Source organism: Curcuma longa, chromosome 1 (genome assembly GCF_044706935.1).
Source record: "Curcuma longa cultivar G26 ecotype Majalengka, Jawa Barat chromosome 1, ITB_CL_G26_1.1, whole genome shotgun sequence".
Taxonomy (NCBI): Eukaryota; Viridiplantae; Streptophyta; class Magnoliopsida; order Zingiberales; family Zingiberaceae; genus Curcuma; species Curcuma longa.
The window spans coordinates 12,430,102-12,443,138 of record NC_133861.1 but is presented as its reverse complement, the minus strand read 5'-3'; the positions used below and the strand labels follow the sequence as shown (position 1 = coordinate 12,443,138).

At 38.8% G+C, this 13,037-nt stretch overlaps 3 protein-coding genes across 3 annotated transcripts; 1 reads left to right on the top strand and 2 right to left on the bottom strand.

Annotated features, from left to right (window-relative positions):
• The first annotated feature begins 685 nt into the window (after window positions 1-685).
• On the top strand, window positions 686-7,147 carry LOC141813657 (ribosome biogenesis protein WDR12 homolog). Its single transcript, XM_074701628.1, has 14 exons — window positions 686-891; window positions 971-1,071; window positions 1,166-1,272; window positions 2,630-2,665; window positions 2,799-2,884; window positions 2,962-3,026; window positions 3,100-3,228; window positions 3,320-3,454; window positions 5,013-5,156; window positions 5,547-5,655; window positions 5,741-5,877; window positions 5,967-6,002; window positions 6,082-6,182; window positions 6,759-7,147. The coding sequence occupies exons 1-13, from the start codon at window positions 720-722 to the stop codon at window positions 6,169-6,171; spliced, it is 1,347 nt and encodes a 448-aa protein (XP_074557729.1). The 5' UTR covers window positions 686-719; the 3' UTR covers window positions 6,172-6,182; window positions 6,759-7,147.
• A 592-nt stretch (window positions 7,148-7,739) lies between these two features.
• LOC141826248 (uncharacterized) lies at window positions 7,740-8,421 on the bottom strand. Its single transcript, XM_074713522.1, has one exon. It carries the CDS (start codon window positions 8,396-8,398, stop codon window positions 8,027-8,029), a length of 372 nt encoding a protein of 123 aa, XP_074569623.1. The 5' UTR covers window positions 8,399-8,421; the 3' UTR covers window positions 7,740-8,026.
• Window positions 8,422-10,531: 2,110 nt separating this feature from the next.
• Window positions 10,532-12,840, bottom strand: LOC141812686 (uncharacterized). The gene is made up of 2 exons (XM_074700702.1): window positions 12,639-12,840; window positions 10,532-12,372 (listed from the first exon to the last, which is right to left on the bottom strand). The coding sequence occupies exons 1-2, from the start codon at window positions 12,673-12,675 to the stop codon at window positions 10,685-10,687; spliced, it is 1,725 nt and encodes a 574-aa protein (XP_074556803.1). The 5' UTR covers window positions 12,676-12,840; the 3' UTR covers window positions 10,532-10,684.
• Between the last annotated feature and the right edge of the window lie 197 nt (window positions 12,841-13,037).

Genomic DNA, 13,037 nt, shown 5'->3' with positions numbered 1-13,037 from the left:
AATCCACATACAGTTGGAAAAATTTGGAATCTAAGGACTTACTCTAGTTCTAGTAAGATTTCTTTGCTAGAAGTAAATAAAGTATTTCACTTCATTTGTTCTCGGATATAAAAATTCAAAAGATTCACTAAACCAACTCTAGGCGTTACTACTGTTCTTACATAATAGACAGCACGGTGCAACCATAATGCATTTGGTGGATTCGTAAAGCATCGTGATTTAATATCTAGTTGGGGCATGCAATACATGAGAATAAGATTGTGGAAGTCAGTTATTAAGTGCAATATTTTCAAATTTATTCGATAGAATCAGAACGAGGACAGTCCACCTCTCAAGATAATTGAATTTGGTGAAACTAGTAAAATAGATTGAGATAGGTTTTAGAGAGATTAATGACCCATGATTATTAAATATTTGAAATCATTGTAGATACTTACGTTACAATTATAAAAAATCCAAATAAAATAATTACGGATTGAATAAATATATTAAACAAAGACATTATTTTTATTTTTTGCTCGTTATCAGAAAATTGCTTTGTTTTAAGCTACTGAACCAGACCGAGTGCATTGCTGGGTTTGGACGGCGTAGTTAACCCGAGTCAGGGAAACGCTAACTCGCCACGTGTGGTTTTGAAACCTGGTGAAGACTGTAAAACCCTAATCATATCACGCCTTCGTTCGCTCCTCGACCTCGCCTCCCTTATCGGATTGAGGAAGATGGAATTCGGCTTAGGAAGCGGCGGCGGCGATGAGGCTGCACGGCGAGTTCAAGTGCGGTTCACCACCAAGCTCGGGCGGCCGCTTCGGGTGCCCTCGGCATCTCTAGCCGTCCCATCCAACCTCACACGGATGGGCCTCTCCGAGATCGTAAATCTCCTCCTTAAGAACGGTAACTTCCCTACTTCATGTGCTTGTGGAGTCTGCGGCACCTTCTAACTAGAGGACACTGAAATTAACCCTACGTGCAGCTAACGACGAGCACGAGGTCCAACCTTTTGATTTCCTGATCGACGGGGAATTGGTCCGACTGCCACTTGAGGATTTCCTGCTGGCCAAGGGAATATCGGCGGTGTGTGGTTGTTATCTTATTATTATTTATTAATTTTTAGTATCTGTGGACATCCCTTTGATTTTTTGGATTTTGCTTTTATTCTGAATTGCAGGAGAAAGTGCTTGAAATTGAGTACATAAAGGCCATAGCTCCAAGGAAGCAACCAGATCCTTCTTTGCACGATGACTGGGTTAGTTCTGCGGACGGCTCTAATCCAAGGTGCTTTTTTTTTCATCATATGGTTTTCCTTAATTTGGTCATCAGCTTTCTATTGGCTTTCTTGCAGTCGCTTCAAAATTTTGCACAACTTTTTCCCCCTCTTCATATGTTCCTCCTAAATTTTATTTCCATACTTTGCATTCCATGTTATTGAATTTCATTGAAGTCTCGGGTCTCCCACTGATACTTGCTGTTGACAGACACTGTGTACTTTGATACATCTACATTTTCCAAAGGGCATTTATGGCTTTCTTATGTTGTATTTTTAACTTTTTTATGGTAGAAAGTGTACGTTTTACATGGTTTACTTCAATAAGATGGATATGTGGAGAAAGGCGCAGCATTGCAAATTTAGCTAATTCATTGGCCATTTTTTATGAATTATACTTGGTTGACCATTTTACTACTTCCAGATGGCAGCATCAACAAGTCATACGCCCAACTACATACACATGGATTTTATCTCATTACTGACCGTTGATCTTTATTAGACTACTGCATCAAAACATTGTCAAGGCTCTTCTTTTTTTCATAAGTTTCAATTATGCTCAGATAAATTTAATTTGGTTTCTCTGTACTCCTACTGCCATTACCTTTAAATTTTTACACATTATCATTGAACATCTTCCGGTTATTTAAGCTTATTTTCTTTCATTTTTTCCGTTACTTCTTTCATTTTTGTTTCTCTATTTCAGCAAGTGCACACAAACATTCCCCAATTTTTATCTCTTCTACACTAACTTCTTTATGCATTTTAAAAAAAAATTTTTAACCACCCAACAACACTCTGACCTATAACTCAAAATGTTATGTCTCATGTTTTGTATTATTTGACCTTCCCCCTTATTTTTGATATTGTAGCACTTTACTTTTATTAGTAATTTTCTTTCGGAATCAATTTTTATTATAATATGCAAGAGACTAAAATTGCCTTTTGATATCTGGCAGAATTTTGAATTGTGCATAAATTCCATAGGCTGTGATATTGCATACCTTGTCCTGTGTTAACTATTGCTTGTTTTTCTGTGGATTTTGTAAAGAATTTGTATTAAATCTTCTTTATTGTGATTAGTTAACTTGTATTGGCTTGTTAAAGTACACATTCATATTGTATATTGTTTAGTATGTATCTTTCTGTCACTAATAACTATTTGAAAATTTTGGACTTTTTTGCTAATACTGAGTCACACATGCCTTACTCAAACACATTTATTATTGAAAGAGAACTCATTACTTTTTTGGCGTTACTTTATATTTTGTTTTCTCTTTGCTGATAGTCTACCTTGTTGATGCTCTTGGAGTATAGAAAGACTTCTATATCAAATTTTAACCTGATGAAACTTTTTTTCCATTGCAGTTACATATTAACAGGTTGTTATGATGGCATTGCAAGGTAAATTTTCTGATTCTCATTGTTGACTGTAAGTTGTGGTTCTTCTTAGCCTTCTCCATCAGGAGATTAGGCACATAAACAGGAGTGAGACTGCTTGTTTAGGTTTATTTTGACATTGTCTATTTGTTTTTAGGCTGTGGAAAGGAGGTGCTGAGTGTACACATATGCTAGCAGGGCACACTGGTGCAATTACTTCTGCTGTTATAATCAATGGAAAAGGTCCACTTACTCTGAATTAGTATTTCTGCTTGTTAGATGATTAATATCAATAATTTACATATGTGATTATTCAACAGATGATAGTAAACATACCTTCCACATTGCCACTGGTTCAAAAGATAGGTCATTGAGGTTGTGGAAGGTAGGCTAATTGTGTTTTACAACACTATTTATGAAGAATTTGCTGATTATTTTTTGCTTTCTCTATCTAATAGGTGCTACTGTCTACCAACTCTGATGGCATTGACTATTCAGAGCAACCAGTGAATGTCAGAGAATCAAAAATTTTACAAGGGCACAGAGCTTCTGTTCAGAGCATCTCTTCAGACCCTTCAGGAGACATGGCACAAATCCTAATTTCCTTTGATCTGTCAAAGATAATGTAATCTGGATTATCTTCTTTTTGGGTCTGATTTATTGCAAAATTTCTTTCAGATTTGCTCAGGTTCCTGGGATGGCACTATTAAGTTGTGGGAAGTGAAGAACTCCGATGCAGATGATGATAGTGTATCTATAAAGAAAAGAAAACTAGTATCTGAAACTGCAAATCAAGTAGAGTCACAGTTGGAGGTATAAATTGTTGTGGTTACTCTTTGGCTATTTACTTCTTTTGTTTGCCTTGTCATGATAGGTCGAAGTATGGAACAATTATATAGGGTACTATTAGTAACAGGAAATATACAGTGACCTTTTTGCATGATTTATTGGTTTCTTTGAAAGCAGAGTCATTGTTATTGTGCCAGTTGGTCTATCCTCTTGTTTTTGGAATAGAAATTTGAAGTTAGGAATAAGAAATGTAGGTTTCAATGCAGATATTTTAACCAAAACTATATTTAGGGGCATAATAAAGATGTAAATTTCATGGTGATCTTCGGTGCATAGGCCCATTTATGTACTTTCAAAACGTTCACTCGTGCTATATTGTATTTGCATGAGTAAATGTCATTGTGCTACTTATACCGACACAGTTAAGTGTTACTAACAAGACAGGGTATGTTTCAACCAGCACCTTTCAGAACTAGCTAAGAAAATAGAATTCTCTTGTGTGACTCATCTTTGATTTCTTTAGTCGGTCTTATAGACAACTTGGGACACTATAAAAGAGAGAGGAGAGGAGAAATCAACCCGAGCACCAACCAACAGCAAAAAGAATGATGCTAAAGTTAGAGAAAATGAGATGAATTCATATCTTATACTAGTTGTAGTTCCAATTATTCCAGTGGAAGTCCAATTACAAGTAGCTAATCAAGATACATTTATTTTCGTATACTAGTTCTAGTTCCAATTATGCCAGCATAAGTTCAACTGCAAGTAGTTAAGAAGATATATTTATTGGCATGTGTAGAAATTAATTCTAATACTAGAGATTATGGGAGCACTATTTAATTTAGGAGTTGGAAAATTATAAAGATGATTTAACAAAATGTACAAGTAATAACATTTTTATCTGATCTACAATTTTCATTTTAGTATAAATTGTAATCGCAAGTCGAGATGGTTGGTATATTCTTTTGATTTCATGCTTTAAAATTTAATTCAATTTGTTTTCTAGTTGCTATAGACTTATATTTAGAGCTAAACAAATAAGTAGACGGGTCTATTAGATAAATGTATTTGATGATTGTGGCACAACACGATATCAAAATGATATTGTTCTTGCTGGAAACTTCAGTAAAGAGCATTGCATTAAATCTTGGAAATTAGATTAAGTACTTGTTCTTTATTTGTTGTTGTTGTGACTCCTGGCTCCTTGTTGTAATTGGTCTTGATTTCTTTTCATGCCAATTCATGACGGGTCATTAGTAGCATTGATATTTTATGTGTATGTTTATTGTATCAAACAGATCATCAAAAGTATTTTCCCCAAACATTGAACCATTTACAATATTGTCTTGTCATGAATCCACATTTTAGCATTTGGTGTTACCTTTTTGAAATTGACAGATTGGCCCTTCTAATGTTTTTAATCTCCTGTTTAATGATTAATATGCATTGTTTATGATTTTTGTATTGGATGCTGTTGACAAATTGATATTGTTCATGATACCTTTTTTCTCTCTTAAATTTAGTTTTTCAGTTTCTTAATGATGGTTGCTTAGTATCTAGTAATCTTACTGGTTGACTGCAGGGTGTGGCTGTTACGACCCTTGTGGGGCACTCACAGTCAGTGTCTTCTGTAATTTGGCCAGAGCATGAAACAATATCCTCAGCATCATGGGATCATTCTATTCGACAATGGGATGTAGAAACTGGCAAAGATACATGGAACATGGTATGATGTAAATTGTCAAACATATATCTATTTTCAGATATAAATATTACAGATTAAAACAAAATAAGGAACTGTCATCAAGTATAAGATTGTTTATTTCTTCTTCAGTTTTTGATTTGCTAAGATCCTTATCGGCTATAATTATGAGTGTTAACACATCATACATTTTCATATATGCTTTAGTCAGGCTTCATGCTAGGTACTTCAGTTGGGTTTTGGCCACCTGGTAGTTGGTTAGGGCTGATTTTGGATATTGTTATCTCCAATCCTTAATCAATGCTCTAGTAATGCTTAATTCACATCTGATATGTATTTATTGAAAATGCTACTTTTGCGTTTACTGTCCATTTGCATACTTAGTTTTCTTGACATCCTTTAGTCCATGCTTAGATGTGCGGGAAAGTTCTGAATTGCCTCGATGTTGGTGGTGAGAGCTCTGCTCTCATCGCAGCAGGTGGCTCCGATCCTGTCCTCCGTGTTTGGGACCCTCGCAAACCAGGTGAAGCAAATGAGAAAATATTATACCAGTTAAAACATTCTTTGTTCTACTGGCATTGAAATGGAGTTGCATTCTGTTTGAACAGGATCTCTGGCTCCTGTTTTCCAGTTCTCATCCCATTCATCTTGGATCACAGCTTGCAAGTGGCACCGGAAGTCATGGTTCCACTTGTTATCAGCTTCTTATGATGGCAAGGTGATGCTATGGGACCTTAGAACTGCGGTAATTTTTTCTTACCTTATTTTTGGTTTTCCACATTACACTTGAATACATTCTTCATCTTTTGATTTCTGATGATAATTTTCATCCAGTGGCCATTAGCAATCATTGATTCACACAAAGACAAGGTACCCTTGGCCTTTTCCTTTCTCAATTCAGCATAAGAATTAGGCCCTGAGTTCTGACTTATTCTTTTGTTGGACAAAGGTATTATGTGCGGATTGGTGGAAGGATGACTCTATCATTAGTGGAGGAGCTGATTCTAAGTTACTCGTATGTTCTGGAGTGTCAATTTAATAGAATAAACGGTGAGAATAATTTTTTCTTACACATATGTGAACATAGACTAACTTGATATGAATATTTGAAGGCAAAGAATTGGTTATGAATGAACAAGTTGAATTATTAGGCTCAATGACCCTAACTTAATTTTACTTGTAGTTCAGTCATCAATAGCAGACTAAGATGCGCATGTATCCAACACTAAGTGGTTGGGACTCATTGGCAATTAAACATACAATAAAGATTAGTGTAGCATGGATGAAAATTGGAGATGAACTTGTGTAGTTCCTTGGAGAGACAAAACAAGCATGATCTCATTTGAGGATGGAATGACTAGATAAATTAGTTTTGATGTCAAGATTCCATAATCTGGTTGCTTTGATCACCAAGGATTGCTTTCTATACTGGAAGCAGAAAACAGTTAGAGAAAAAAATATAGAAAAAAGTTTAATGAAAAAAATGTGAAATATTTGTTTGTTGGACTTCTTTCCATCAGTGAGTACACGGCTAATTTTCTTTATTTTGGTCGCAACAAGCCTAAGAATCGATAAATTTCTTTATTACATATGGCTGAATCTAACTTTTGTTGGTTTCTTTGTTAGAATGCAAGTGTATCCTAGAACTTCGACCGGTTGAATGTTCCATCTCATATTATCCGCAGCTGGTTCGAATAGATGAGCATTCAGCTTTTCCAAATTGAGCAAAGATCACTTATCACTTGTAACTACAACTGTGTTATGCCAGAGTAAACAGTAGTTCAAGTTTCTCCATTTTTGAACGACGGTGAAAAATATTTTCTCCATTTTTGCCTGGATTGAAAATTTACTTAGCATAGAGGACAATTGCTTTTGTATGTTGCAATTATTGTTTGATCAAGACTCAGCTTTACCAGCGACGCAGCAATTAACACCATTTTCTGTACCAATTAAATGTACAAGTTATGTAGCCTATTATATATACATAAATATAGGTGCATATGTTTATTTTTTTTATATACATTTGTTTACATATTTATTTGTATATATTTGTGTATTTGTGCATAATGAGTTTTAAAAAATAGCTTCACGGATAACCTGTTAGCATATAATTAGAGGCCTAATTTAATATTGGCTTTCACAAAGCCCCATCCATAAAAAACAACAATAATTCAAGATTCATTTGTCTCTAAAAAAAAAATTAAAACAAGCACTTGGAAATGAAGACTTTATTGTTTCCTTATGAATCTTATTTTGTTATTCTTCTATCTTTATGACTGCGCGCGCGAATATTAAAGCACGGTTATTAAAGCCACAAACAAACGCGGGCCCATAACATGATTCATTCTCTTTTCCTGGAAAGAAATCAAAATCGTATATATATATTTTTTCTTTTTTTTTTAACTTTAGTTGTCCTCGTTTCTGGGGAATTTATAGTAGAAACAACTTGGTCGAGTTCCAACACGAGATTTAAGATTGTTGTCCAGAGGTATAAAGAAAATTCTGAGCGAAAGACGTTTTGCTCAAAAAGTGGCAGCAACGCTACTGAAACGTGTTCATCTTCTGATAATTTCCCAATATATAAATAGAAATAAATGGGGAGTATTCTTAACTTTTCATAATTTTTTGTAATCTCATCATCCACTCGATTGCTATGTGCAGATGGTAATTGCAATGAACAGATCACTAAAAAAAAATATAGGTACATATCGAGAAGAAGCTAATTTCTGATTTGAGATGTGGATATGGAGATCGCGATAGAATCTGCCAGAATACTGGCTAAGAACACCTGCGATCCATCGCAACATTTAACAAGAAGCCACGAAAAAAAGGAAGAATAACCAATTCCTTGGAGCTCAATCATTTCACCACTTCCTGATATGTATACCATTTTCTCATGCACAGTCGCCGTCGTTCTTCACGCTGATTCCGGGACTGTAGACGTCCACCAACCTCTTCAGCACCGCCACTTGGGTCCTGAGCAGCAGGATGTACTCCGCCGTTTCCTCGAACAGCCGGTCGGCGGCCGCCTCCTCCTCCTTGGCGCCGCTGTTTCGTTGAGGTATGAGACTCCTCAGCGCCTCCAGCCGCTGCGCCACCGCTTTCGACGACGACGCTAGGCGCTGTTTCCTTCTCCCGGCGCCTAGCCGCCGCCGCCGCTGCCGCCCCGAGTGCTTGAGGACCCCCTTCCTTCTCCTTCGCCCGCTCATCCTCATAACCGAGCTCCCGATCTGCTGATCCAACCCAATGCTCGTTGCCATCGGCATCGCGGAGGTGATATACCGAAACAAGTGGCCGCCGGGGAATAAGATGGGAAGCAGCGTCGCCCGCTCGACTCTTATGGAGCTCGACTCTATTCAAATAGCCCTCTGCATTGCATTTAATCACGAAACTACCACCCACAAAAAGCAAGCTAAAGACTGCGAAGAGAGAGAGAGCGTGTGTGTGTGTTCTGGTACAGATGTAATTATGTGGCAGAGAAAGGGCTAAAATCTCCTCGAAAAAGTTAAATCTCAGGAAACACGATGGTCGCCCCACCACGCGGCACGTGGGGACCCGAAATATTCACGTGCCTCAATTGCCGAAAGACTCCGTTACGCCAAAAAGCTACTGCCAGTCATACCTCCCAACAAGTCGGCACCCAACAAGGCGTGGGCACTGCATGGCTCGTGCCCGCGGGTAAATCTCTGGGTCAGGGTTCGTACGCTTCGTGTGCAACGAAGCGCCATGTTACTTGCACGTGGGCGCCAGAGCCTGCTTGCTCCCTCCCGTAACGCTTCTTCCTCGAAGGCGCGGTCCACATTCGAAGAGGGATTTCCATATATAACGGCTCGCAGTAGCGGGCGTTACAGCAACCGTTGTCCACGCGTCCAGTACGTCTTGATGAAATATTGGCTGTGTAAACTGGAAGGGCATGCATGTGGGCCCTGCGTGAGATCCCGGGGGCCACATTGCCAGTGTCAGCGTGACAATCACATCCATAGAACGAACATCTTCATGTGCGTTAAGTTTCTTGAGAACAGTGTTAACCAGTGCGTGCCATTATTGTTCCAGGTCCATGAATGGAAACGCAGGTTTACAGATTGCCAATTCCTATTTTCTGAGTTGAATTTCGATAATGAGATCGTCTCAACAGTGAGCGCAGATGGAGTGAAGCAGGCGAGGACGAGGCACGCCTGACGCCTCTGGCGGTGGCAGAGGGGGCTGCATGCATGCGCTGGAGAAAATGTGGTATGGATTGACAGAGTGGGTAATGGGTGGAATGCATGTGAGGAGCGGGACGGCGTTGCATCCGCCGAGTTGCTGGAGGATTAGAGAAGCTGAGATGATGGCGCAGTGCAGTGCAGTGGAGCACGAGGGGGTTCATGGCACATGGTGCATGTGGATGTGGGGGCGCGCCGAGGTGCATGCACCGCCACATGATGCGTGCAGCGGCTAGCTGGACAGGGAGTGGACGCCTGGCGCGGTGCGCGCAATGCGCTCGCTTGTCAGCACCAGCGCACCATCCATCTTCGGTTTGATGGGCCGGGCCGGGCCGGGTATGTGCTCCGCGGCCCATGGGTTGGACTGGTAAAGGGCGACAAATCGACATGTCTGCCGATTAAATGTTCCCACAAAAGGGGACAAAAAAGGAAAAGACTAGTGCATCGAGCATCGATTATAGCGACTGAACAGTTTGGCCCAGCAGAGTTTTCCAGAGTACCTATCAGTGGCAGCTAGTCCTTTACGGTGCATCGATGGTGATGGGTATGATGATTGTTACGGCAAAATTTTCATTAATGTGTAAACCGTGTAATTTCCGAGTTTAGAACAACGTTGCATGCTTCATGCATACCCTTGAGGCCTTGTAGTGGAGTCAGAGAGGGTTATCCATTAATTTGGGTTGACCGTAGGCACATGAGCACATCGCATTGTATAATTCTTCTTCGTGCACATTCAAAGAATATATAGCTGCACTGCGGCATTGTTGAAGCTGCATGCAATCCTACGTTTATGCTTGGCTTTTTCTTGTTTACATTAATCTAAAAATTACTTTTTGGAATTGTATTTATTCTTGGATCAAACGTCACAATAGCAAAATGGTGATTTCATTGTTATCGTCAGCACTTCAAGTGTTGCAAATGGAAACCATGGAGCAACACCTGGCTTGAATCACTTGATTTTGCTGCTATCACTGAGGGAAAATTGCACTGTTCACTTGGAGAATCCCTCCATTGTTCTTTTAACTAAAATGTTAGGGATTGTAGCTTTAATTTTGATATTCCAGTTGTCACATGCATTAACATATTTTTCAGCTGGCGGTAGACCAACGATCGCACTACACCCTTTTTAAGACCAAGCAACAATCTTCGCTGAATTTCATGTAACGAGGCGTCACTCTTTCTTTTAGAGCGTTTTTTTTTCTACAACTCCCAGTTGTCATACTGAGGTAGGCTCTAAAATTAATTATAGTCAATAGCTAATTCTATTGATTGTCACCTTCTATATATCGTGAGCAATTAACCGTAAAGATAACGCACCAGCAGCTGAATTGAGTTGCAGATGCTAGTTTCTTATTTTGGAGAATGGAGAGAGATCACGGTTTCAAATGCCCTAACCAATGCCTGCACTTTGCTGTTTCTGTTCTGAGCAAGTTTGCTTGCAGTTTCTTCAATCACATTATTGAATAGACCACGCAGGTCCTTTTCCAGAACATCTTGACGCCTCAGCCCAAATGCTGCCGCCTCAGGATCAAGATCAGATAGAACCTCCACCCTAGGCATTTGTAGAAAGTCTTTCCTTCCAACTTGAGCACAATTGTCACTCTCAACCTGATGTGGAATTCTTCTTCTGAACTTCAGCATGGAAGGCACAGAAAGATTTTCTTCAGGATGAACACAAGCAGATTGTTTCAACCTTCTCCTTCTGAACATTGAAGTTTCACTATCACTGCCGCTTTTGATTCTCTCAGTTTCGTACTCTAATTCACTGAATTCGCTGATTGCAGAATCTGATTCGTCGATTTTGGTGTCGCTGCCAGTTTCTGTTTCCTCGGTTTCATCCTCTGGTCCAGTTAATTCAGTAATTGCAGAATGGGATTCCTCAGTTTCTTCATCATATGCCAAAGAATGGGATGGCCAGTCATTGCTAGATTCCCGCTCTATGCCATTTGGATAATTCTCCTCTTCCATTGGGGAACCTAGCTTGACCAAAGAAAAGTCAACAGATTCTGATTGTGGGGATTCAGGCTGTGAAGAATCTAGAATGCCCTCCAACTTCCATGACATCTGAGTTACAGAGACAAAACCATAATTCTCCTTATTTGATCTTTGTTCAAGGCCATCAGAGTTGCTATCTACTTTGGGCCGAATAGCAGTTGTTTTATCCTCATTGTTTTCTTCATCAGGTTTCACCATTTGAAATTCTTGGTTATTGTTCATTGCCTCCAAGCATAGCTCATCATTGTCAGCATGGTTGTATGAATGAGAAGACATTTGCGATTTCACTGTTTCTTCTACCATTCCTGGCATACCTCTGATATTTCTTCTCTTATATGATTCATTTCTAGAACTATTTGAGCTGTGAATAGTAGACCGAGATTCAATCCTTACTGGAATTGTGTTTGCCTTTGCAAGATAAGTGATAGTATCAATCCTCTTGGTTAGCAATGAAGCCGTTTGCTTAAATCTGTGGCTTTCATAAGCTTTATTGCTGCTTTTTGTAGATGTTTTCTTAAGTATGTTGTGTTTTCCAGCAGAATATGCTTTGTTTAAGCGGAAAGCAGGTTCTTTTGCTTGATATTTTGTCTTAGGCTCACTCTTATCTTCACTTCTGGAAGCTACACGAGCAATTGTCTGCTGCACAGCTGCAGTTCTTTCAAAGTTGATAGATTCTTTCATCCATCTAGATTCCTTAATGGCATTTGGTTTATCTAGATTCCGAGATGTCTTCGTATGAGCATTTCTAGTCTCTTCTAAATCCAAGTTGTTCACTTGGCGTAGACCTTTATGTTGCATTTCTTCACCCAAACTTTCAGTAGCGAAACCTTTACTGCCATCTTCAGTGACGTACTTGATTCCATACTTGCAATAATCATGACAAGAAGCCTTAGGATTTCTTAGGTGAGTAGGAAGAGACTTTCTGTGACTATCAGAAGAAAATAGTGGACCTCCAGCAATTGTTGGACCAGTTGATTGTCTTCTTGTTCCTTCCCTTGGTTCTACAGACATTCTATCTGCTGAGTTCCAATGCTTCTCCCTGCCTGTAATTATAGGAACAAGAGTGTGCAATCTTTAGCAGACAGCTACAACTGAATGACTCTTATGAAGCATATAAGCAAGATAAACATCTCATAGAAAAGAGAATTGAGGAGTTTTGATTAAGAAGAAGAAACTACTGATAAATTCAATGACAATTTTTTGTAAAGCAACTATGTTACATTTTCTTATTACTTTATGAATCTAAAGAAAATGAACTTAAAATTTCAGTTCAGAGACAGAAAATATCAGAAACTTCTGAAAAAAGTACCTGGTGAGTTATTCAAATATGAGTTGGAGTTAAGCATTTGATCCCAAATCACCTCATTCAACCTGAGAAGATAGTTAAAGAAGTTACACGAAAATTAATGGAACATCGGAATCTGCTAGGGTATCCATCCAAATCTACTCGAAACTGCAAAAAACTATGATACACCATCAATCTCAACACTTGGTTTATATTGTGAGCCTAAGAAAACAGGATCATGGCTTTGATTTGTGAACCAGATCATATTATGTATTGACTATTTGATAGAATGGCCTCTTACACTGATACTGGAGAAAAAGTACTCTTTTAACATGATATAAGTTAAATGCAGCCATCCACGTTGATGGAAGCATGTCTTGCCGCATCTGTCAAACTGGTGACAACAAGTAATCAAACATGAAG

What these genes read in the sequence shown, in the direction of transcription:
- LOC141813657 (XM_074701628.1), top strand. Translation starts at nt 720, where the DNA reads ATGGAATTCGGCTTAGGAAGCGGCGGCGGCGATGAGGCTGCACGGCGA. An exon ending in AAGTAGAGTCACAGTTGGAG is followed by an intron (nt 3,455 to 5,012) that starts GTATAAATTGTT and finishes GGTTGACTGCAG; the next exon opens with GGTGTGGCTGTTACGACCCT. An exon ending in GCAAAGATACATGGAACATG is followed by an intron (nt 5,157 to 5,546) that starts GTATGATGTAAA and finishes GTCCATGCTTAG; the next exon opens with ATGTGCGGGAAAGTTCTGAA.
- LOC141826248 (XM_074713522.1), bottom strand. Translation starts at nt 8,398, where the DNA reads ATGCCGATGGCAACGAGCATTGGGTTGGATCAGCAGATCGGGAGCTCG.
- LOC141812686 (XM_074700702.1), bottom strand. Translation starts at nt 12,675, where the DNA reads ATGCTTAACTCCAACTCATATTTGAATAACTCACCAG. An exon ending in ATATTTGAATAACTCACCAG is followed by an intron (nt 12,373 to 12,638) that starts GTACTTTTTTCA and finishes CTATAATTACAG; the next exon opens with GCAGGGAGAAGCATTGGAAC.